The sequence below is a fragment of the Lontra canadensis genome, unplaced genomic scaffold, assembly GCF_010015895.1.
Source record: "Lontra canadensis isolate GAN:19392208 unplaced genomic scaffold, GSC_riverotter_1.0 scaffold162, whole genome shotgun sequence".
Classification (NCBI taxonomy): Eukaryota; Metazoa; Chordata; class Mammalia; order Carnivora; family Mustelidae; genus Lontra; species Lontra canadensis.
This window is the reverse complement of record NW_022631156.1, coordinates 2,101,236-2,128,473: the sequence shown is the minus strand read 5'-3', so window position 1 is coordinate 2,128,473 and position 27,238 is coordinate 2,101,236. Positions and strand designations below refer to the sequence as shown.

At 37.9% G+C, this 27,238-nt stretch overlaps 1 protein-coding gene across 1 annotated transcript in view; it reads right to left on the bottom strand.

The window, feature by feature from the left end:
• PCDH15 (protocadherin related 15) overlaps window positions 1–27,238 on the bottom strand; it is a 1,265,671-nt gene that overhangs the window by 257,893 nt on the left and 980,540 nt on the right. The window contains exons 18-20 of the mRNA XM_032845308.1: window positions 24,212–24,291; window positions 15,265–15,358; window positions 5,630–5,758 (exon numbers count right to left, since the gene is read on the bottom strand). Coding sequence (XP_032701199.1) covers window positions 5,630–5,758; window positions 15,265–15,358; window positions 24,212–24,291 — 303 coding nt within the window. The remainder of the gene's footprint in view (window positions 1–5,629; window positions 5,759–15,264; window positions 15,359–24,211; window positions 24,292–27,238) is intronic.

The following is a 27,238-nucleotide window of genomic DNA, read 5'->3' as shown; positions in this document are numbered from 1 at the left end:
GACTCGGGGCTCTATTTCTGTTACTTAGAGCTGAAAGAAGTCAGGTCGGCGTGAGAATTTCTACAAGGCATTGACGGGAAGTTGGCCGGGAAACGGGTCACTCTACATCGTATACACCGCTAAGAACGTGGTTTAAACAGAAGAGGGAGTGTTATTTCCAAGCATGCCTTCTCTGCATTTGTGTGGGCTTTCAGGCCCAGGGCTACTCTGAAAAACAGAAAGAATGAATTTAAGGAGAATTGTGGGTCCTCAGGAACCCTCCCTGAGATGCTGCTAAGAGGCCAGAAAGCTGGAGGAAGCTCCAAGTTTCCCCCTTCCCTCAATATCCACTCCCTCAGAATATTTACTGAGGAACTCCTGGGCCACCCAGGGCCAAAGTGAAAACAGCTTCTAATCCTCCTTATGCTAAATTCTGTTGGACAACTACAAAGAAGTTCTTCTTGGGACACCTTGATGAAGACAGGGCTTATAGAACAGACTCCCCCCCCCCCGGCCTGCTGCCCCTTTTATCTCCCCCTCAGTCCTCATCCAGACTCAGGGTGGAATCCATCAGACATTAGTCGAGAAAATGAATGAAAGTGGCATGCACCATCCTGAGTGGGGTGTCACGATTCTCCACTTTTGCCAACCCAGGGTTGATGGTGGGACCAAAGGGGTCCACCTGACTCACACATCAGAATGACCCATTGTTAGCCTGTCCTTCTGATTTAGGAAGAAAGAGGGTCTGGGAGACACATCTAAGCAGTTTAGCAAACTTAAAAAAAAAAAAAAAAAAAAACAAAAAACGAGAGCACAAACACAGAGGAAAGGCAGAGGCAGAGGGAGAAGAAGGCTTCCCACTGAGCAGGGAGCCCAACACAGGGCTCGATCCCAAGACCCTGAGACTGTGACCTGAATCGAAGGCAGATGCTTAATCAACTGAGCCACCCAGGTGCCCACCCAGCTTCTTTACCCTCAGCTGTTTACCTTAACAATAACACATGCATACATAAATTGTTCATATATGTAGGCATGCGGATAAATATTCTGTATTCCGTAACCTCTCTCTTACTTTCTTTCTCTTCCCCTCCCCACAGGTCTTCTGCTGCTTATCTGCACACTCCAGGATCTGGGAGGAGTGGAGAGTTTCTGTAGCAGGTGTGAGGCCTCTTATATCTGAGACCCACCTGGGGATGAACTGTTGGCCTGCTTATGGTCCAGAGTCAGGATATACTTACTGATCCTCTAGACACTGCCTCCTGCGATGACATGCTGGAAAGGGCATTGAATAAGACTTTCCTCGGACATGCCATGTCACCCAGATACCACGTCTTTCTACCAGCAGCTGTGTCATTAGGCCTCCCTGGGCTTCCTCATCAGAACTCAACATGATTCTCATCAATTTTCCAGAACGCCTCTGAACCAATCTTCCATGACTGTCAAACTGTTCTCAAATTGCCTTTTATTTATTTATTATTTTTAGGTAACCCCATTTTCTTTACTAAATTTTCTTTTTTTTTCTTTATTATGTTATGTTAGTCACCATACAGTACATCATTACTTTTTGTTAAGTTCAACTCTGTCCTCTATCCTATCTGCCTGGTATCTTTCTTCTCTTTCTTTCTTTCTTTTTTTTTTTTTTTTTCCAACCTAGAATCTCACTAATTTGTCAAGAGACTGCAGATGAATACATTTTCCCATGAACCTTGACACAGCTGCCTTAGTCCTCTGTGGCATTCCTCATCCTTTAGGAAATCATCAGGATGACACATTGGACACTTGATGTAGAGAGGGAGTCTGTTCTATGTGTGCTAGGTTTCAATCTGCATACTTTCTTCTCTTCCCAACAATACTGCTGCTGCAAATGCTTTGAGAATTATGCAAATGCTTTCCAAAGCTAAGTGTGGTATATCATACTTGTGTGTTGTGAGTTCTACATTCAGAAATTACTGGCTGGTAGTTTATTTTTTAATATGCTGATAAAATTCTTTGCTCTGCATAATCCATAAATACTGCTTCGGAAGTATTCCCTATTTAATAAAGTTTGATACCACAACACTACCTTAACACATAAAAAGTAAATAAATTTTCCTTCAGCTTTTGCATGCAAATATTGGATTATGCATGCTAAAACATCATTAGAACAAAACCCCCTTCAGTTGGTAGCTCAAATTCAGTGCAATAACTAACCATACGTATCTTGGTTTTAAATGTCTTAATAGTTTTTTGGTGACAATTAAAAATAAATTTTATAAGCAGAGCATGAGTCATTTAGTGAAATTAATGTATTATATAATTATCATTAGGTAGCAACAGGAAACCATTATGATGCATCAAAATTCCATTCTCAGAACATTAGAACTTCCCTGGAACTGAGCAGAATCAGTAGGCTGCACCTGCTTGGCACGTTTCTGTGTTCCTTTGTACTTTCAAACTCATTTTAGTTTTTTGTGAAAGCATGTTATTGCTTAAAGACCAGGACAATTTCTGCTTTGTCAAATTATGAATGCTAAAGTTTACATCTCAATTTTTAATGCTGAAATAAACTACAGAGGCCATTTCTCAACTAATTTAAGAATTAGGAGACGAGAAACCAACTTAACGCTGTAAGTCCTTCAAAGACAAAGAACCACTAGGAAAAGTAACCATAATGAGAAAGGAAAAATAAAAATTACCAATAATTATCATTATATTAAAGTCTACTTACATATTATTAATTATATATTCCATATGGGTTTTATCTCTCCAGTGCTAAGTAAATGAAGAGAAATGGAAAAGATAATTTTCCTAAATGATTTCAATACCTGTTTATTTTATCTGAATAGTTGGTAGTTCTGACTAAATATATTTTTCAGTTTTCATCAATGTGGCAACTAGAATGGCAACTGTAATGGTATTTTTTAAGGTTTTTTATTTATTTGAGAAAGATCACAAATGTGGGGAAGGGCAGAGGCAGAGAGAGAAGCAGGCTTCCCATTGAGCAGGGAACCCAACACAGGGCTCAACCCCAAGACCCTGAGACCATGACCTGAGCCAAAGGCAGATGCTTAATCAATTGAGACACCCAGGCACCTTGATATTTAACATCATTATGATTAGATGATTGTAATAGCTCATGTCTCTATGTCTGGGCTGTTATAATTACCTTCTGATCCAGCTTTCTGGATGTAGAATCTCCCATTACAGTCTACTCAGGACTAATCTTTATAACAAAAATCTAGTGATGTTATACCTCAAACCCTCCAGGGCCCCCCCTGCCAGCATTTTTACCAATATGCACAGAGAAATGTTCACAACTTGGCACATGTAATATGGCATGTCCTATGCTCTGTGTCTGTGTTTTTATTCATGCAATTACGTTAGACTGCTTCCAAATCTTCCCAATTTTCTTCTCATCAGTGTTCATCCTTTATGAGCCAAATTCATCACCACCCCCTTTTCTGTGTTTTCTGCACATGCCAATCATTTTACCAACTTGTCTGCCTGGGGTAATAGATTGTCAGTGCCCCATGTGTGGCCCTTGGAGCATGTATACTTTCTGGCCGACTTCTGTTTGCTGGAGTCTACAGTCTGACCCAATGCCCTTGTATCCAAATGGCAGAGAGGCTGGCTTCTTGCTTGCCCTGAAGGCAAGAAGTACCAACAATGCCCTCCTCCACAGCATCAGTGACCAAGAACTCTCAGGATTTCGTGCATGAATTTGCCAGTCCCATCACATCTCAGGATCAATAATTCTGGGACATATGTTTGGAGAATTTCCTAGATTTGCCCTTGGGATTGAGTTCCAGTCTTCCTAATGACTGGTTTAGTAGTGGTCCCTTTATTAGCAGCTATCTTTTCCTTGCATTGCTTCCTACTTGCCTGTGAGTATCACTTGAACTTCTCAAAAATGATTTCTACCTCAATCTTTTGTCTACAGGTCTTTTCTTGTAGAGTCCACAGTAAAAGCTATGACACTGGAAGTACTAGTACACAGGCTTCTGGAGCTGGATGGCTTGCTGGCTATATGGCATCAAGACCCCGTGGTTTGTTACAGTAGCACAAGGACTAGTCCTCTCGCCTGTGGTGAGCTGGGGCTGCATCAAGGCATGAGGGAATGTACGCCTTATGCAATCTTTCCAGGATTTGAGAGGCAGAGTGACAGTGATGATGAGAATGACTATGGAGTTGTTGTCAAGTATAGTCAGAGCTGAGGGAAAAAACTGATGAGCTCGCGCTGCCCAGTCAAAATCTCAGGGCATGGTATGAAAGGCAGAAGGTCTCTGCCTTTAACATTTAGAGAAGCTCTTTTCTTCTTCAGCCACAGAGGAAACTGGACTGAACACCAGATCTTTGTCTGACTGGAAGAGCAGTTGGCTTGTAGATAAGGCTTGCTTCAAGGCACCAGCAAAATTCCTATTCAAGACTCAAGGCTTTAGGGGCATCTGGGTGCTCAGCGGGTTAAAGGTCATGATCCCAGGGTCCTGGGATCGAGCCCTGCATCGGGCTCTCTGCTCAGGAGGGAGCCTGCTTTCTCCTCTCTCTCTGCCTGCCTTTCTGCCTACTTGTAATCTCTGTCTGTCAAATAAATAAATAAAATCTTAAAAAAAAAAAAAAGAATATGTACCCTTGGTATGATGGGATAAAAATGGCTCTTTCCCTCTGTGGTTTTCCTCTCGAAAACCCTGCCTGCCTCTCTGCCTACTTGTGATCTGTCTGTCAAATAAAAAAATGAAAAAATCTTAAAAAAAAAAAAAGTCTCAAGGCTTTAACAGGGAAGAGGTGGGATCCTGAAGTCTGGACTCACACCTGGGTGACCCACTCCTTGTGAGACAAGGGTTCTTTCTTTGCCTGTGGCTCACACAGATGCCTCCTCTCAGGTAGATACTGTGAAATATGTGTACCTTCCTCAAAATTTGCTCTCAGCTTATGGCTTCTAAACCATCAACCATGTTCAAGACCAAGTATGGCCCAACTGCTTCTATAAGAAAAATGGGATTATTCTTCAAAGGAAGTACAGAAACCGGCTGATACATCCAGTGTTAGAATCAGGTTAGACAAGAGGTGTTAGAGCAAGAGGTGCACAAGCACAAGAGGTGGTGATAGATCGAGTGTTAGAATCAGTGTTAGACAAGAGGTGTGTGTGTGTTTGTGAAATGTGGGTACAAAGCAATGTTAAATGGATGTTTATCCAACCAGATGAATTTGCCTCTAAACATCCGTATTCTGAGGTACACACTTATGAATTCTCACTAAATAGTATAGCTAATTACATATTTCTCTATAGATACCTTATTATAACTCCAGAAAATAAAAATTTATCCTAAATAAGAGAAGAATACTCTCCAATGAATCAGTGTTTAAATCACCCAAGGGTCACAAAATGTAAATCGACAAGTTTAATAAGTGAAGTCAAATGGACATGAAGAGATTTATGAAAAACAAGAAAACAACCTTGAAGAGCATCCAGCACTGTGACTGAGAATGAATGCACTTTACTGCTGTTTTGCCTTATACCCAAGTGATCTCACTCACTGATTCCCTTCAACAATTCTGATGACCCACTGCACATTGCATCTGCTGAATCTCCTTTCAAAATTAAAATGTGAGAAATGTACTCAACTAAAAAACACATTTCATACATATGTATACACATGTATATTCCACTTACCCGTACTTGACCCGCAAAGGCATTGGCTTCTTCCTCCACCACAGACAGATTTCTAGGCAGATAGGGATCAAACACGGGCGCATTGTCATTGACATCTGTCACCACCACATTCACGGTAGCCGTCGAGGTCTTAAAGGAAAAAAATAGGACTAAATGTGAGAGGAGTTATTTCGATGTTGATGTCAGCTCATCGGTCATGTTGGCGTTTGTCTATCTGAAACAGAGTGAGACCTTGCCTCACTCCAACTAAAACCCAAAGCATCTCATTGGTATCCTTACTCCTTAGCTTTCCAAAAAAGAAAAAAAAATAAAGTTTGCAATACTCAGCTCAAATACACACACACACACACACACACACACACACACACAAAACAAAACAGATGGAGAAAGCAAATGATGATATTACAGGGCAAAAATCTTCTTGAAAGTGACAAGTATTTCCTGGAGGCTTACTTTGAGAAAGTGATTTTTTACCTTTATCTTGTTCACATTTTATGGGTGGCAAACTTCTGTTTATATACACATGTACCTATTTTTCTCTGAAATGTAACATTTTTGTAGTTTATAGCACTTACATTTCACACTGTTTAAAAATAAAAATGGAAGCTTATCAAAGAGCACAGTGCATCAAATGGGTATTCTCAGGTGAGACAGTGTTGTCAGAAAATACTATATTCATCATTTTCTGGGTTCACCTCTACACCAAGAGTTTGAGCCCTGTATATCACTGGTTAAGTTATTATCTTGTGATCACAGAGCCTGAGGAAGTGGTAAGCAGGTACACCTATGTGCTACCAGGTTCAAAGGTCAACCGTTGGCCTGCTGCAACAAGAGTCTATTATGTAGTTCTACTAAGCTTCTGCACAATCACGGAACATCTTCAGATGTGAGTCAAGCTGGAAACTGCTCTTTCTAATCAAAGCCTGAGAAGCTGCACTTGTTGCACATCCAGCTCTATGCAAGTGTGGGGCATATTTTATAAAAATATAATATATTTTTATATATTTTATATAAAATATATTTTATATGTTTTATATATTTTCCACATTTTTTCCAACAAGGCTACATTGCTTTTATAACAACAACAAAAACACAGTTGAACAAATGCTATTTCTCTAAAAGTTGTATGAGTTAAAACCAGGAAAATGATGTTTTTAGAGGACCAGTAGTTCTCAATTTGCCTGAGGGTGAACAAGACATTAAAATTGACAGCCGGGGTGAAAATCTAAGAGTAGCCACACTAGAGTGTGTTGACTTCCTTCAGATTGTCTCACCCTCTTTATGCCCACCCACCTGTTCTTATTTCCCTGTCAATCTCCTGGATGGGTTTTCATCCTATTCTTTACAAATCCCATTCTTGACCCTATAGTGTGTGATGTTTTCAGACTGTATTGGTCTTAAGTCAAAGACTATGGACTGTCGCTGAGTAGGGCAGAAGAGAGCTGGATCACCAAGAAATCTGAAAAGTTCAACAAGTCCACCATGTTTGTGCTAATGGGGGCTAAAATTCATGTATAGATGTATTTCTCCACATCTTAGTAATTGTATATACATGAGGAATATCCATGTCTGTTTTGACCCAAGTATTAAGAACTAAGAACAAACAGAATAATTTCCAGCCTACGTACTTCTTGAAAAGTAATCTAAAGACCATTTGCATCGGAATCACTTGGCTAATCATTATAAATGCCCAGGCTATACATTAGACCTATTGACTCTATTCATTTCAATCTATTGAAAGAGTGGCAGATTAGTTAGTTGTAAAGCACAATTATGTAACTTTTTTTGATAGGTTCGCAAAGATAGTGACAGCACTTCAATATGGATCTTTGCCCTATAGGATGTTTATGTATCTTATCAAGGACATATTTTCAGCTGGTTAATGTTTAATACTTAGGATATCAAATCAGGTCATTTTAAGTGAATTAGATAAAAAGAACAGTATGTCAGCCAACAAATGTTCACAATTAATTTTACAAATCAATTTACATGATGCCAATTAAATAAAAAAGATAAGTTATCAAACTAATAAACCTGATTAGTGCAAAGCTACCTTTTTCCCTTTAAGGGAATTTGTCTTATTGCCTACTTTCTCAAATGCTGTATCAAATTACAATTCTAGGAGCTGGAAGTACTTGCAGAACTATATTCCATAAATTATCATTTTTGGGGTTATTATTTATTTTAATTATAACATGCCATAGATTTTATTTTGTTTTAAGTCATGGATAAATCCTCACAAAATGTATTAAATACTCAACAATGCAAGCAGATATTTCTGTTGTAGCAGACCATTTGAATACACATTTATTTTCATAAACTACTTTCACCTTGAAATAAAGACATTAATATGATACCACTGGTTTGATATAGTATAAAAAATGAGAGATGTAAAGTCAAAGTAAAAAAAAAAAACACAAGCATATGTACAATAATCTACACAAACCATTTTATTTTTTATACGTGAGAACTTAAAAAAATATTTCATAATCTTCCTTAATTTTATATTCTGGACTTTATTGAATCTACCAAGTTAATTTCTTAAATTATCAAAAACCTGGTTTAAAGGGCACCTGGGTGGCTCAGTGAGTTAAGCCTCTGCCTTCAGCTCAGTTCATGATCTCAGGGTCCTGGGATAGAGCCCTGCAGTGGGCTCTCTGCTCAGCAGGGAGCCTGTATCCCCCCCCCCCCGCCTCTGCCTGCCTCTCTGTCTACTTGTGATCTCTCTCTCTGTCAAATAAACAAATAAAATCTTTAAAAAAAAAAAAAAAACCCTAGTTTAAGTAGAAGATATTTAGGGTGTTCAAAATGTATTCATTATCTAGTTACTGAAGATAGAATTATGATGACTTTCCATTAATACAGATCTAAATGAAACTATCTCCTCATAAGCAAATAGAAAAATGTGTATTATATGCTATATAATTGGGAAACAATGATGTACTCTCTTCTATTTGGTCATTGTGGAAATGTATCCATAGACATATATATACTCAAAGACCTTTGAAAATTTTCTATAAACATGTATGAAACTAATGTTTATTAGCATGTTTAATTCCTTTCAATAAAAATGGAGTTTGGTGTCTGGAACAATGAAGTTGTGTTGTTTAGGATCTGACCATTTTTGTTTCCATCCAATAGGATAAGGAAAATACATATACTCTGTAATCTGCTTTCTTTTTGGTCAATATTAATCCAAAACATTTTTATCCATAGCTAAAAATCATCCTGTGGCTACAACATCAAGAGCCAAGCCAGCCTGACCCAGATCATAGAGTTTCTTTGATGACATGGACAGGCTGCCCTTCCTACTAGCTAGCATGGGAGGCTTATTCCCCTTCTGAGAATGAAAGAATATAAAATGTCTTCCAGAAAAGCGGAAAGGGGGGAATGCCTTCCTTTTCTGGCTTATGGGGAGGAGAAGGGGAGGCAGAGAGAATACAAGGAGATGGGATACAAAGGTCTTCCTCTTCATCCCCTTTCCCCTACTACTCTGGGTCACATCTACAGACAGGAAGCATTGGGGAAGCACTTTGGGGAAAGTGGTGATAGGTTTTGAGAAAGTAAGAGAACTTTTGGTGAAACAGAGGCTGACTCTTGTGAAGCATGGAAGCCTCCAGAGAACTTCCACAGCAGTCACATCTAATAGGACATGGCAGGGAATACGCAGCAGTGGCAGAGACAAGGGGCCAAAGAGAGAAGCTGTTTCTTTGTGTGTGGCTCAGGATTTCTAGGGCCTGAGGGATCACTCTGTGAGCAAAGGACCCTGATGGTCACAATCAAGTGGACATCAGGACTAGGCAGCAATGTATGTACCAGATACTCAAAGGAGTCACTAGGGGACTGGAGAGAATTAGAAAAGCCAGCACTGAGGGGCCAAACCAGACACACCATGCAAACAGAGACTGACAGAGGGAGAGCATTGGAGCTGCGTGCCCTCCTCAAGCATCAAGAAGTAGTAAGCACACCATGTACCTGTATGATTTTAGGATAAGGGCAGGCAAGAGAGGAAGAGCAGCTTCACTGGTGAGTGCATGTCTACCTTGAAAAGAGTGGTTAAAAGAGAAGAGGCTAGGCTGTTGTTTCAAGCAAGTTAAGGGTGACATGACCCAGCCCAGGGACATGTTACTATCTAGGCAGCAGAGTGGACTCATGAAGATCAGATTAGGTATTAAAAAAAAGGAGATTTAAAAAAAAAGATTTTAACTCCATGCATATCTAGGCGCAGTGCGAGGAGACTATATACTTTATAAATTATCTATATTGTAATATAAATATAATTTATTATATTACATATAATATGAACATAATAGAAATTAGTAGAACACCATAGATTATCTCAAAACTAAAAAAAAAAAATCAAACTTCTGGAAGATTTACTTCAGAAAACACTAAAATATCAGTATTTTATTCCCAACAAATGAGAAATATGAGATCTATGCTTTTCAAAGAGAATGAACAAGTAGCTCATTCTCTTTTAAAATTTTAAAATTACATGGTCAATTTTTTGATGTAAGAGTATACACCAAATAAAACCACTGCAGTTTTGTTTTTGTTTTTTCAAAAACTACCAGGATAGATAGATAGATAGATAGATAGATAGATAGATGATAGATAGATGATAGATAGATAGATAGATAGATAGATAGATAGATGCATCATTATTCTATTCTAAAATTTTACTAAACAAGCTATCTTGAAATTCAATTATTTGAATTTCACACACAATTCTTCTCATATATATTTTTTTCCTTTTGCTAATGTTTCCTATAGTTTGACAAATAGTTACTAATATTCAGCTTCTGGATTCTAAATGTTTTTTTTTTTTTTTATTGTCACTTTTAAAAGACATTCATGTGGGTACCTGGGTGGCTCAGTCGTTAAGCATCTGCCTTTGGCTCAGATCATGTGTCTCGGGGTCTTGGGATCAAGCCCGGCGGGGGGCGGGGGTGTCCCTGTTCAGTGGGGAGTCTGCTTCTTCCTCTCCCTCTGTTGGCCTCTCTGCCTGTTTGTGTTTTCTCTCTCTCTCTGTCCATTAACTAACTAACTAAGTAAATAAAAATCTTTAAAAATGAAATAAAAGACATTTGGGGAATAACTTAGTTCAAGGACCAAGCATAGATGATAAGCCTCCTGCTGATCTGAAATTGTAAAACACCACCAGTATTCACTGTGAATGCCATAATCAAGGAACTCGAGCTAGGAATTCTGGAAAATTTTACGGAGAGCAGAAATTGTGATATAATCAAATTATATCAAGAACAAATTATATCAAGAACAAAAACAATATTGCAGAACTCATGGAAATCTGGTCAGAAATACTCACACTACAGAACACCTTTATATTTTGAATAGGAATGGTTCCCCATTGGGAAATAACAACTGATAAACTTGTTAAAAAAAAAAAAAAAAAAAAAAAAAAAAGAGAAAAATCCTGACTTCTCTTTGCATATTTAGATCTTTCACTGTGACTTGCATATGTGTATATTTTTGCTGTGCTACTGTTTCATCGACAACTGCAACCCACAAAGCCCTACTTACTAGTCATCTTTCAGCCCGTGTGGATAAACGCCAGGTGTGGTCTCTGGAAGAGCTCTAGTTCAGGTAGTAAAGGGGGCCAATGTGTCCGGCATTTATCCTTACCCTCCGCTCTTTGCAAAGCGGAGCAGATGCCTAGAATTGCATTAGTCATCATAAACCCATTAGGTAAGGAGAATGGAGATGAAAGCAATCACACGATAAATGGCAGAGTGGGTAGGAGACAGCAAGAGCCCTGCAGGAGCACTTTTCTGTCCACCACTACATTTCTTTATATGAGACAAACAAACCCTGCTTTGGTTAAGCCCCTGCTGTTTGGCTTCCTCTTACAGCCAACTTCCTAAAGGCTGTTGCTACCACTGCGTGTTGAAGGAGTTCAGAGAACATCATCCCAAAATATGCCACTTTGCTATATTGACTCTTTTGAGTGAAAGGCACTGGAAAACAGCAAATACAGGAAAACATTCAGTTATATTAAATGTTTTCATATTAATTATTAATTAATATATTAATACATTATATTAATTTTATATTTTAATATTAAGTATTAAAATATTAAATTCCCATGTGGAAGATGACTCCCTGTATCAGAAGGAAGGTATCATTTTTATTATCAACAAGCACAAGAGGTTGAGATGGAGAGAATTCTATATAAGCAGACCTTATTAAAATAATTCACACCTCCTTTTAGCCTCCAGACACCTGCCTGTCTCCCTGTCACCTACTTTGAAAGCAAGTGGGTTTTGCCAATTCTTTGGGTCTTCATTTCCTTATGGGGGCTAAAACATCATGTAGAACTTATATAAATTTGTATGCTTTCTCCTCTTAATCTGTCTTTGTCACTTTAATTTTCAGACCTAACCAGGGACCTTAAGAGGGTCGAGGAAAGCTTCTTCTTCCCTATTGGTCAAATTATACCCATGAATATAATAAGGTTTGCCCAGATTTTCCAATAAAAATTTCCAATAAAATGCATTTTTAGCTCAGATTGGTTGCACTTAGCTTAGAAGTAAATAATGTTACAAAAAAGCTTCTGAAAAGAAGTTGCGTATATATTCCTTCAAAAAATGCCTTTGGGAGTCATCCTAGATGCTATTATTATAAATAAGGCAAAATGTAGTTGTTTAAAAAGCATATGATACATAAAAATTCTGAAGTCTATTTCAGCTAAAATGTGAAAATATTGGAATAAAACATGGCAGAAGCTTTCTCAAGGGATTTTCAACTCATAGATTTGCAAGGAATTCCAAGTAAGTGCAAATAACTACTAAAATTAGAAAGTATGAGTTTATCTGTATTCATGATAGCTGAAGAAATCTAAATATTCATAATAATGAGATATTTACCTACAATTGTATAGGTTTTCTCTGCTACTACTGATAAAGTTGATTCAGAGAAGGGAAAAAAGGCACAAGAACACCAATAACATTCTTTGGAACTTTGTCTACAAACATATTGGTAATGTGCAGTAGAACATTAGCTCTCTTCTCCCCTAACCACATTTTAGTGGTGGTGGAGGAGGTGGTTTTCCATGATGAAACTATCAAATTATATCTTTGCCGTCTGTTTTACACAAATTGCTGGTAATGATTTCAATTTAATATATCAACCTGGGGGTCTGTGTTCATTAAATATCTTTCTTCCAAACCATAATCATTAAGGTTAAAAGGTTAATTTTACCATAACTCTAGAAAGGATGTAAGTTTAAATGTGTAGATAAGAAAAGCGCATTACAATGAGGCACTGTAGTGATTGTGTTATCACTTTCTCCTGCAGGAACCCATGATATGTGCCCACAGAGAAGTCCATCCCTAAAATTATGTAAATAAAGGGAAGAGAAGCTTTTACTTGAAATCGAAGTGTTCCTTTCTCTACTGATATCCTCAAAACAAATTTTGAAAATAAAACGCATTTACTTAAGAGGGTCAGAATTTTAAAGCTGAATGAGACCTTACTGATCCTAAGAATGAAAACACAGGGACTGCGGGAGGTGGGGGGAGGGGTGCAAGGGCCGGAAATGCTAAGTCACCCCTGCCCAAGGGGACTGAGATACCCAAGTAAGTAACTGGAAAAAAAAAATGCTCTAGAAGAAATTAACCCGGGCTTTCTTCTGTTTTTGATGTGGGTGAACCCATAATTATGTCAAATATCTCAATATACTACTTTCCCCCATCTGTTCTTTTGTCTAAGAAATTACTGTTAAGGCCAGATTTAAAGGGTCCTACCAAAACCACTGCCATTAATATCTTATTCGTAATGTGACATCTTCCAAGGCTCTGTATTATGTTTTTTTTTTAATCCTAGTAATTTTTTTTCCTATCCTAATGACTGACCTGAATGCCACTCATTTATTTTAATTCACACTAATGACACTCCTTCTTCCATACTGAATAATGCCTCCTCCTCCTCACGTAACCTCTCATTATCGCCTAGATAAGTTGCCAGTTAATCTTCAACACGTCAAGTTCTTTCATTTTCTTCTTGAGAGTCGCATTGACTTCCTTACATAGATCTGAAACAGGCACACTCTTAATCAAGGATGCTGCATATACAAAATCAATCTTGGTTTTATTTTTCTTCACACATCTAACTACCTTCCACTGGCCCCACTATTTACCAAGATTGTTCTGTGTATTTCATCTTTTACATGTAACTGTTTTACCTAATATTTGAACAATGGCAAATGGCTTATAATGGGCAGATTTATCAATAATTAATTATCTTTATTTATTTTTCTAACTTTTAATTAAAGTAATAAAAATGTCTGGGTAGCAAGGCTATAAGTTTTGTTTTATTTTTTAAGATTTTATTTATTTATTTGGGAGAGAAAGAGCATGAGTATGGTCAGAGTGAGAAGCAGATTCTCAACTGAGCAGGGAGCCCAACACGGGGCTTGATCTCAGGACCCTGGGATCATAATCTGAGCCAAAGGCAAGACATTTAACCGACTGAGCCACCCTAGTGCCTCAGTTTATATGTTTTTATAATGGTAAGATTTTCTGAGCAATTCTCCTCAAATATATGCCCTCAATCATTTCTATCATAGAAATCAAACAAGTCATTGCAAGTCATTGGGAGCCATGTTGCTATTTTAATTGGGTGAGCCTTGCCTAGATGCTTAAATGAATTTGAAATTATTTCCAGAGTAGAGTGAGTTGGTCCATAGCCATTTGACTAAAGAAAAAAACTACTTTGTGTCATAGAAATGTTAAAACAAAACAAACAACAAAACAACAACAACAAAACATTCTAAGGATCTGTTACCAATAATTGAAATGTTACAATGTTAAAAAATTAGAACAGTAGTGGTTGTAAGCAGGTTAGTTTGAAGAATGCACTCAAATGATTTTAAAACACTCCAGAATGACTAAACAATTTTGTTATTCTTAAAACTAATTTTTTAAGAGAAAATTACATTTATCCTCTCTGGAATTATGGGCCCATTTAAACCACTTGTTATTATAAGAGCTATTTAAACCACTTATCATTAATACCACTTATTATATATATATTATATGTATATATAATATATATTATACCACTTATATATATTATATATATAATATATATATTATACCACTTATATATAAACCACTTATTATTATAAGAGATAAATTACATTTATCCTCTCTAGAATTATGGGTCCATTTAAACTACTTCCATCACCAAGGATTAGTTGGGATCCTGAGTGCTCCTTACAACTTGTGGAATCAATCAACTTGGTTTCCTAAGTGCTTCCCAATATCTATCCACACTCTGCACCGCCCCCCCCCCCAATAAAGTGACATTAAAGGGACTAGGTTCCAAAAGAGTTAGACTATCAGGAGGCATTTCAGAGTGTTGTGCCGATAATCACCATGGAATGCATTTTAGACCGTTAGACTTCATTTTTCCCATCAGTTGGGTAAGAATGCCAATCCCAAGTATATATTCTGTCAGGTCAAAAATTTCCACCACCCCGACAGATTCGGAGTACAGGTTCAACTACTAAAAGAGCGCTTCTCCCAGTGTTAAGGAGCTGCTCTGGGTGAAAATAAATTAATTTCCGGAGCATCAGACTACTTAACCACCCGTTGTCCCCCAGGCTGAGTACTCACCCCATCGGGCCTGCCGTCCGAAGCAGTGACGATCAGAATGTAGCGATCGGTGCTCTCCCTGTCCAGGGCTTTCCCTAAGGTTAGAATCCCAGTACTAGTGACAGAGAAAACAAACAGACAGATAAGACACTCAAAGATCTTACGTCACAGGGAGGCTTCCTTCCCATGTGGAACTACTTTCCACTGGTTTTTCCCTTTCAGCAAATGTAGCCTGAATATTTAAGATGCGTGATTCTTAAGATTCATGTTGAAAATTGAAAAAAGCTTTTAAGGCTGTTGGGCTTCTTAGCAACAGTGAACAATTGCCAAACTGAGGGAGATAATCGAGCTGATTCTCCAGCCCCCAGGAGAAAAATAAAACTGTGCTTAATTCATTCTGGGAAGAAAGATATCGATCTTGTTTGTGATTATTTCAAAGGTGGAAGACTCCAGTAATCTTTAGTAGTTTCATAATCCTTTGAATCAAGGAATGGTTTCTTAGAACTAATATATATTGTCATTCCCATTCATTGTCACATACACTGCCATGCTGGAAATGCAAACATCTGAATCCCATCTTTTATAAACACTAACAATTAACATCTATTTTTTCTTCTTTCCTAGTTTCCAAATAATTGAGGCTCATTGGAGAAAATCAGAAAATATGCAGTGGAATATTAAAACTTTCACAGATATTGGGATTATTTTTGTGACATTTCTTTTATTCTCTATAATAACTATATCTGAACATGTTATATTGTTTCCCAAAGAAGAATTAGACTGTGTGTTTTATATTCTATTTAAGAAAAGAGAATTTTATGAGCATTCACTCTCTAATTTTATAGTTTATGAAAACAAACTTTTGTCGGATATACTAACAATTTTTTCATTTTGTTATTCTTTTGAACTTTAGATGTTTTTTAATTTTATTTATTATGTATAATGGGAGATGAACAGCCTTTGGACAAATTCTCATAATTTGAATATTCTAATACTACTTCTTTCCCTTTCATTGTTTAAAATAAATGCTGCCAAGTATTTAAGATTGTTTTCTGCAATGTAAATTTTTTGTGACAGTTTGGTCACTTATAATGCTCTCTAAAACAAGCTCCACATTTATGTCTTAGATATTACCACCTGATATCCTACCTGACACTTTAATAAAGTCCTAACAAACATATATTATAGTGGATAGGTTATATTAATATAATAAAACATTAAAACATTTATTCAAGGATGAAAACAATCTTTTTTGATTGATAGAACACTTTCACTTTCACATTTTAATACAAGTGCTTTTATTGTTACAGTGGAATTTAAGCCATTCACATCACACATGGTAGTTGGGTAAAGAGACTCAACATCAGTGAATCAAAGTCAGAGTCACAGCTACTCTGTTTTATTGTGTTGCTGTTGATCAACAGACTTTGAAGTTCTGAACGTATGGCAGAACTATGGAAACTGTGGAAAACTAACTCTACAACTTGTACATTTTTAAATGTTTTGTCAAAATAACTGAAAACCATTTTACTAAAAAAAAAAAAAAAAAAAAAACTGAAAACCAGTTCCCAGAGTAGTTCATAACAATGGCTTTGGAGTAATTTCCCACACTGCAGATGGTTCAGATAATCTCATTCTAAAATGACTTCAAGAGAAAAGCAGGACATGTGTTACTTCTGAGACTTATTCACAAGCTACTTAAGAAATAGGAGATCTTGAAAACCCATCCAATGAAAGAAAAAAAGAAAACTGAGTTATTGCTCTCCATTTTTTCCCCTCAGTTTATGATTCAAATCTTTATATTCTTCTTTATACATTAAACTAGAAAATCTCTATAAATACATATAGTATTCCCATTTAGAGCCATATTATATACAAACAGCTAGTTTTTATTGGTCTGGTTATTATCATGGAGAGAGTTCTTTGCTTGAGAGGATGTGTACCTCATGTCCCAGTGCAGCAGGCAGTTAGACAGGATATTTGGGAGATTAAGAAGGAGAAAAGGATAAGGTAGCATATTTTGGTACTTATAATAGACTAGTTGATGGGTACACACAAGCGTGTCTTCCTGAAATTCTAGAACTAACTAGCAAAGGTAAGTCTTTGTTTCAGCTGGCTGGAAGATAGAGCAGGATACACTGAGCTACATTTAGGAATGCAGGAAATCTCATGAGTCCACATAATAAAAATACAGAAGGGTCATTTCTGGTAAAACATCAGCAATGGTGCTACTTAAATTTTGCATGACTGAAAATCGATTTCACAGGAGCAACATCAGTGGTCTTGAAGATGGCCGTCAGCATTCTCAGTGTGACACTCTGGTCCCTCTTTCTGGAGGGAGCAGAACCATCCTGATTCACAAAGAATTGTGTTTCCTGGTCTACAGTTTACCTGAAGGAATAATGCATGCTGCTTGTCTTTATTTTGCCTAACTCACTGGAGGCAGAAAAGTAAGGGGTTTTTCTGGAAGACACTGAAAGGCAAGAAACAGCCTGCAGTCACCTCGGGCAAAACACACACACACACACACACACATACATATGGCTGGGGTATACAATAGAGCACTGGAAACTGGGAGGAAAAGATGGGTAGAGAGCTTCTTGGGAAACTGAGACATTTAAGAGCACCATGTAAGCTTGGGAATGGAACAGAATTGAGAGTCCAGAGATAAACCTATACATTTGTGGCCAACTGATTTTTCAAAAAGGATGCCAAGATCACTCAACAGGGAAAGAATTGTCTCAAAAAATGGTGCTGGGGCAATTTGAGATCTCCAAATGAAAGAATGAAGTTGGACCATTTTATTACCCCATATATAGAAATTAGGTCAAAATGGGTCAACAATAAATACTGAAACCATGAAACCCTTAGACAAAAACTTGAGAATAAATCTTCATTTTCTTAGATTCAAAAATGGATTCTTAGATGTGACCGCAAGAACATGAGAAGCAAAAGAAAAAATAGGTATACCGGACTTCACCAAAATTAAGAATTTTTGCTATCATAAAGTGTGAGAAAATCCCTAGAAAATGAGAGAAAATTCTTTCAAATCATATTTGTGATAATAATCTGGCTTCCCAAATGTATAAAGGACACTTACAACTCTACAACAGAAGTACAAATGACCCAATTAAAATTAGTCAAAGGAATTGAACAGCTATTTCTCCAAAGAAGATGCAAACATGACAAACAAATACATGAAAATATTCTCTTCAGGGAAATAAAAATCAAAATGACAGTGAAATACCACTTCACACCCACTACAATAGATATAATTAACAAAAACGAAACAAATGGGAAAATAACATGTTGACAAAGATATAAAGGAACTGGAACACTTGTGCAGTGCTGGTGGGAATAGAAAATGGTCTAGCCACCGTGGGAAACAGTTTGGCAGTTCCAGAACCTAAACATAAAATTACAGTATGACCTAGCAACTCCAATTCGAGAATATACTCAAAAGAACTGAAAACAGATTCTTAAATACACGTACATATGTGTCCATAGTAGCAATACTGACAATAGTCAAGGCATAGAAAACCAGCCCAAATGTCCATCCATGAATGAAATGGGTAAAAAAATTGTATATACACACACTGAGATATTACACATGTATGAAAAGGAACAGAGTACTGTTATATGCTTCAACATGGTTGAACTTTAAAACATTAGGCTAAATGAAAGAAGCCAGACACAACAGGTCACATGTTATATTCTTCCTTTTATATGAAATATCCAGAATAGATCAATCCACAGAGACAGGACATAAATTGGTGGTTGCTGGGATGAGGGGAGGGGCCAGACAGGAGGAGCTGCTTGTTGGGTCCAGTTTCCTTTTGACTGATAAAGATATTCTGGAACTAGATACAAGAGGTCATTGCACAAAACGGAGTCTGCCAAATGCCACTGAGTTGTGAACTGAGTTGTTCACTTTGAAATGGTTAATTGGATGCTATGTGAATTTCACTCCAGTTATATTAATTAGATTATACAGAATTCCCTCACTGATCCAAAGGCTATATTTCCGAAATGCATGGTGCTGGACAAAAATCAAGCTTTTTGAGACAATGAGTTGCTCTGCCTAACCATGAAAGTGGTGCTCAAAGAGTTGTTCAAGCCATGTAAATAAAACATAGAGGAGGGTATCTACTTCCACACAAATCAATCTCCTGGCACGTAAAACCTGCTCCTCCCAGGAGCCGTCTTCCCAAATTGTACAGTGGATTAGGAAATACTGCAGCAGCCACATCACGGGCTGATGGAAATTCTCTCACTGGTTTCATGCTTTGTATTCTAGGCTTCCTTAAAACGTTGTCAATATATTCCACTGGATGTGATTTAATATCATTTGCACTTACAAGTGTCTGAGTCTTTGAGAGATTTATCATGCTGCCCATGGGCACCACGTTTCAAGCCTCATAATGATATTGAGAGAGACTAAAGTGTACTTGAAAATGTGTGATTGCTTCAAGTCAGATGCAGTGTTTCATGTTAAAGAGTGATTAGCAGTTAGCAAATGCAGACCAACAGAGGGAGGTGGGTATTGGCAGAGGTTCAGAAAAGCTGGTCGGTAGCAGGAGCTGAGGAGGGTCAAGGACAAGAGAAAGTAGATCCATTTGAATACAGATTTGGAAAGTAGGGGTGACACACAGAAAATGCGAATCACTGCCTTCTATGTTATGTAATCTTCAGTGACATCCTAAAGGGCACACTGATGTGAAAAATATAATAAGCTTTAAAGTTAGTGTCAAAATGAATTTAGTCATGTAGAAAAAAAAAATGCCAGGGAAGATAAAAAGAAAAATTTTCAAATAAAATGCTAACAAGGGGCAGATCTAACTCTTTGAGGTTTTTCTGTTCAGCATCTGAGGCTCTCACTGTTCTATCACATCCCCTGTATACAATTCCATTCAGAGGAATTCCTCATTCTCCTTCAATAAATAACGTCAATATTTGGCCATCACCCTAGAAAGGAAGTGTTGCTTTCATCTTGTTTAAGTGTTTACTGATCTGTGAGTATTTGATGAATAAATATTTGCTGTATCATATGCAATAATCAACAACGACATTATGAAAAGTTGTTAAAATAATGCAGTGTGTTACAGAATCACACAGATGTGTCATTTAACCAGTGCCATGGAATGATTTTCATGACAACCGCTTGTGATTTTTAGGAACACAGACCTTTTTTTAAAGAGTGGGTTTCTTTCTTTCGTGGCCACAGGACTAATCCAATACATTAATATGAGATAAAAAGCCAACATTTTCTAAATCCATAGTAGCATTGAAACCATTCTTTATTACTACTGATTTTTTTTAAGATTTATGATAAGTTTTGGCCTAGTTTTATTTCAACAGAACAAGGTAAACTAATGTTTTTGTAATGATGATTATTGTCACAATTTGTATCATACTGTAAAATAATATATTTAAAGTAAGCAATGAACGTGTATTTTTTTTGTTGTTCTAAGAAGGAAAATGTTACCAGAAACATTATTTGTATGCATTATAGTGTCTGATAAGGTCGACCATTCTTTCTTATCTGTTATTCTCTATAAGAGTACCTGAAGTATTGAAATCCTAAAGATTCAAATAGAAGTGGTGGTGCAAATCTGCACAGGCAGCCCTGGAGTTTCAGAGAAGGAAGGGATTAAAATTGCAATTTTTCCCCATTTCAAATGTGTGGAAATATATTGGTAATGGTCTAGGATAGCCTGCAAGTCTAATGACAGCAACGGCAATGAGGTAGTTAGAAAGCAATGGCTCAAGAATGGTCATTGAAAGAGATCATGCAAGCCTCACAAGGACGTCCCCTCGTCTAGCTGTCCTAGAAGCATTTTACACTTAAAGAGTTGATGCACAAGCTGTGGTGTTAGGAACAGTCAGTGTAGATAAGGAGGTTGCTGTCTTGACATTTTTCACACCTGCAAGAACCTCTGTGACCCAGGTAGGTGTCTCCCTGGTTTCAAAGACAGAGATGAGAGAAACAGTAGAGACACACTTGCTAGGGTAGACAGCACGAGGGGAGAATTTCTTCAGTCAACTTGGCAGCTCATCAACTTTCCCCACCTGTGGTGAAAACCTTTCAGTCTCAGGGGAAAAATAGATAAACACAGGAGTGGAAATCCCTCACAGAGAGTAAGGGCTGGGCTTCCTGGGCAGGAGAAAGGCTCACTACTGTCCTTTTCAAAAACAGTTTTATTAATTAACGTATAACTCACATGTGATCAAATTCACCCAGTTAGACGGTACGGTTCATTGAATGTTGGTATATAGTTGTCCAACCATCACCACAATCAAATCTGGAACATGCTCTTCATACTACATCACACACTGGAAGTCTCTCCCTGTTCTCTCCCAACCCTACCTCCCGGCCCTGGCAACCACTAATTTTTTTTTTTTTAATCTGTATGGATTTACCTATTCTGGACATTTTGTACAAATGGGACCATACCCTGTGCGGTCCTTTGTGAATGACTTTCTGCTCAGAATAATGTTTCTAAGGTTCATCCATGTTCTAGCAGGTGTCAACATTAAGTTCTCCTTTATTGACAAAATCATTGTATGGATACACAATGACTCTGTTTGTCCATTCATCTATAGATGGATATTTGAGTGGTTTCCACATTTTGTTATTGTAAATAATTCAACTGCGTTCATTCTTATACAACTTTTTATGTGGATGTATGTTTCATTTCTTGAGTACGTACATGTAGAATTACAGGGTTTTTTAAAATATTTTATTTACTTATTTGACAGAGATTACAAGTAGGTAGAGAGGCAGGCAGAGAGAGAGGGGAGGAAGCACACTCCCTGCTGAGCAGAGAGCCCGATGCGGGGCTCGATCCCAGGACCCTGGAATCATGACCCGAGCTGAAGGCAGAGGCTTTAACCTACTGAGCCACCCACGTACCCCGAATTACAGGGTTAAATGATAACTCTGTGTTTCTTATTTAGAAGAAATGACAAATGGTTCTCCAAAGTACACAGTGACTTTACTTCCCCTCCAGAAATATACGAGGACTCTGAAATCTCACCCATACTTCTTGCTTCCGTCCTTTTTCATTATGGACATTCTACATGGGTGAGAAGCAGTATCTTGTCCTTTTCATTGGCATTTCTCTAATGACTAGTTATCATGAGTGAATCTCCACATGCTATTGGCCATTCATACAGCTTCTTTGGAAAAACGTCTATTCAAGTTCCTGTCCACTTTTATTTGGGTTATTTCTATGCTTATTTTTGGTTATAATAGTTCTTTGTGTTTTCTAGTTATACTTATATCCTTTCTTATCTACATTATTTAAAAATATTTTCTCTCAGACTGGGGGTGGTCTTCATTTTCTTAATACTGTCCTTTGAAGCACAGATTTTCCAAATTTTGATGAAGTCCAAATTATCTGTCTTACTATTAATCACTTGTGTTTTTTATGTCATATCTAGGAGAGCATTGCCTAATTCCGATCATGAATATTTACTTCTGTATTTTCTTTAAAGAGTTATATACTTTTATCTATAGTATTTAGGTCTTGATCCATCTTCAGTTACTTTCGCTAATGGTGTGAGGTAAAGATCCAACTTCATTCTTCTGCATGCAACCCCAAATTTCATTTATTTATTTATTTGACAGAGAAAGAGATCATGAGTAGGCAGAGGCAGGAAGAGAGAGATGGGGAAGCAGGCTCCCTACTGAGCAGAGAGCCCTATGCGAGCCTCGATCCCAGGACCCTGAGATCATGACCTGAGCTGAAGGCAGAGGCTTAACCCATTCAGTCACTCAGGCATCCTGCAAATTTCATTTATTGTAAAGGTTATTCTTTCCTGGTTGGATTGTCTTTGCCTTTTTGGGGGGAGAGTCAGTTGACCATAAATGTTACGATCTGGTTATTTCTGGACTCTCAACTTTATTCTCGTGACCTATACATGTACTTTTATACCTGTACCACACAGTCAGGATTCCTGTTCAAGTGTCCCTTTAAAAAGTTTTATTTCTTTCAGAATGATTGTAAATTATAACTAATTGAGATTTGTGTGTATCTACAGGGGAAAATTCCAAATAGTTGTCTTTCCATTTTTTCAAGTGGACGTTTATTCATCTGTGAAATCCAAAAGTCTGAGAATACTGTTCCCAGGCAAACGAACTCATGGTTGGAACATCCTAGCCAGAGTGAAATTACAGGTGCTCCTCCCAAGACCAGAGACCACACATGATTCCCTTGATTTGGCTTGATGTACCTGTGTTTCTGAGATGAAAGTAGTGTCTGGCTCATTTGTGAAAATTCTCACTTTATAATCATGGGCCCCACTCAGGTTTCTAGCCCCATGAGACAGCAACAGGGTGACTTTGCTCTTAGAGACAGGAAGCCAGTGATCTCTGCAAACCTTGGTGCCTCCTTCCCAGCCCTCCTGGCTTTCTCCTGGCGGTGACTAACACAATCTCTGCTGCTCTCCAAGGGAAGTAGAATGACACTGATAAAGACCTCAGAAGGCTTAGCAGGGACATGGTGATGCTTTTGTGCTAGCTTTTCCAGAATACACCTACATTCCTCAAAAACTGAAGGGTAGACTTTGGTGGTCCTTTAAATGTGTCTGACTTATGCTTTGTCTTACAAAATTCTCTTTGAATGAACAATTTAGTGCCACATTACTCTTGGTAGAAATGCCCTTGTTATTATGAGTAACTGACAACTTTAAAGGGATCTAATTAATCCCAGCCTACAAATAAAATGTTTCCACCTCAGTGGATTTTTACCTAGTAAAAATGTTTCAAATCAATAGTCTCCTGGGTAAGATTTCTGAATTCAGAATTATCCCCTGCCCCCAGATCTAATTAGCATTCATAGGGACAAAAAAGTAAAATAAAGTTACAAACAGCTGAAAACCTCTGATTAGAAGTCTGTTCCCCTGCCACCAGTATACTATTCAATGTCTTCTAAAAAAATAAATTTTGGAATAATTTTTAACTTACGTTTCTGAAAGATTAAAAACTCGTTGAGGATCTCCATTCTCAATGGCGTATGTTATTGGGTCTCCCTCTCGATCAGTTGCCTTCAGAGAGAAAACATGATTGAATTATTGAGTAATCAATACAGCTCCTGGTCCGTACGGCGGAATATGGGAGCTGGAAAATAACAGCACAGAATATTCACGAGATGCTTAAGGGATAAAAAGTGAGCTAATGGCAAGAGGTAAAATTCAGAATTCCACATCTGACCCCAACATTTCTGTCTTTTCCTCTCATCCAAAAGTAGCAAAAATGAATAAGAACAGCATCTTCCTAATTTATACAGAATCTTACCTGGTGCAGAAATAGATTAACACTCTCTTATGGTTTATGTATTAATTTTAAATGAGTATATCTCTCGAGTTTAAACAAATGTGTTACACTTTGTGTAAATGCTTACAGTGTAGAGAAACTCTGTAGCCCACTGGTTTCTTTTTCTGCTGAGTATATATCAAGTCGGGAATATTTATGGTTAAGAATCCTGAATCTGGGGGCACCTGCGTGGCCCTGTCGGTTAAGCTCTGGTCATGATCCCAGGATCCTGGGATTGAGTCCTATATTGGGCTCCCTGCTCAGTGGGGAGCTCTGCTGCTTCCTTTCCCTCTGCCTGTTGCTCTGCCTACTTGTGCTCTCTCTCTGTCAAGTAAATAAATAAAATCTTAAAAAATAAAAAAATCCTGAATCTGAAGCCAAAAACCAGAATTCAAAACTGGCTCCACTTATGAAATGTGTGATTATTTTTCAACTTCTTCATTTGTAAATGAGAACTATAAGAGTACAAAAGTCCATCAATATTGGGGGTTGGACTGACATGATTTCTGTCCAGGCACATAGAATGACATCAGGTGCACTGAAAATCTCCAATAAATATTATCCTTTTACTTCTTTTCCCTCCTTCATCAAAGTCAGAGAAGACAAATCCTAGAGTTTCTGACTTTGAGTATATATCCCTCAACCTGCCATTTCCTCTGAATTTCAGCCATATCCTGTGTCCTCCCTGACCACCTGCTTGGATGAGGGATAAGCATCACCAATTTAAAATATCCAACCCCCCAAATCCTGCTCTCGGTCCCTCCTCCACCCTCAAGAACACCACAGCCTGCTGCTTTCCCTCTTAATGACCTCAGTCAAGAGGGAAAGCAGCAGGCTGTGGTGTTCTTGAGGGTGTGGGAGGGACTGAGAGTAGGAGTCAGATTTAATTAAGCAAGTGACCACCTTTTTAGGCCTGTATTGTATTTCCTTGGAGAAATGCTTTTGTATTATGACAGATACACACTCCCTAAAATATGATGGAATAAAATAAAGCAGTAAAATACAATGAAATAATCAACTACTTAGGGTAATACCTTGAAACATCCCATTTATAGCTAAATCTCAAATTTTAAATTGCCTGGAATTAATTATAATAGAGACCTAAGATTAGAGAATAAGAAACAAAATATTTTTTTTAAATACACTCAATGGAATTGATAATAGATGCTTGATATTTTCCTCTTATTTTTTGTTCTTTGCCAGGCAAGCATTAGCCAGAAAGATAAAACAGAACTACAAATAATGAGAGTTAATTTTTTCAAGAAACACAGAATTAGGCTGTATTTAATGAGACAGGGAGACTGAAAGACTCTATAAAAACTTGCTTTTTGCTCCTGGACCTGCAGCCCCACCTTACACAGGCCTGGTAGTGTGTCCTCCTTGTAAGGGACAGGGAGTTCATGATTTCTTTGGATTCCACTAGCACAACATGTAACATCTAAGGAGTGGCCAGGCAAGAATGCCCCAATGTGGTCAGCCCATGTGTATTCCAGACTGATGAGGGAGCAGAAGGCTAGCTGAGGACAAAACACACACAGACACCCTGCAACCCTTCCTACCCACCCCACCCCCCACTCCTGGGAGGGACATGTGTGACATTCTTCCAGGAAACTTTCAACTATCTTTATGTTACTGCCTTGCTAGATGGAAAAACCTTAACTTGAAAATAGCAAAGCCTCCGGTATCTTGTAGGTCCTTTTTACATATGAAAGTTCTTTGGAAAACTTCCTTTTTTCTTACCTCCCCGGGCTCCCAAGTCTATAACCAGCCACCCGTCACAATCCTGGAGCTGCCTACTGGTCCTGTTCCCAGGCTTTAATAAAACCACCATTTTGCACCAAAGACGTCTCAAGAAATCTTTCCTGGTCGTGGGCTCTGGACCCTCACTTATATTCCAAAACCATATCAAAACCACCCATGCTGGACATCTCAACCTCAAGACCCCTAGCTCTAGGGAACGTGACTTACAGAGGACACTTGGACACCTGTCCTTGTTCTGACCCATTCCTGAACACCTGAAGGACATGCACACTATACAATAATCCTTAATAAAAACCCCAAACTCTGAATAAAGATGAGACTCCCTCTCTTTTCCTTTCTGTGTCTCCCAGACACTGTCTGTACCTGCACTCTCTTTGTATCTTCAATAAACTCTGTTCTCAACTGCTGCTGGCTCACATTTGATTTCCATCCTATGTGTAGCCAGGGACCCTCTTGGCTGGTCCCCAGGACCCTCTCTGGGTCCTCAGACCCAGCCTGCTTATGCCATTAAGAAACTGCTTTTTATCACTGAAAAGCTCCCACTAAACTTTTTCTGGTGTTTTTCTCTTTCAACCAGTCATTTTTACCTATCGTATTATTATAGATATTATCAATTTTTTGTTTGTTCATTGATACACGGTTGCTGTTACTTTCTGAAAGACAATTTATTGTCTTACATTTTCATAAAAACAAAAGAAATGGAGTATGAAGCAAGATAGCTGTGTGTAGAGAATGTTAAGTCCAGATTAAGGCTCACCTTTCTTCTAATGGATCGAGTCTATTCTAATACTTAATATTGTTGCTGAGGGATGAGAGTGCTGTGAAGGTTGTATCATTTTATTTATTTAAGTCATTACGTTGTTAATGCTACTAAAATAATAAGGGGGGAAATTCCTAGAGTATTTTCAATTTTTTTCT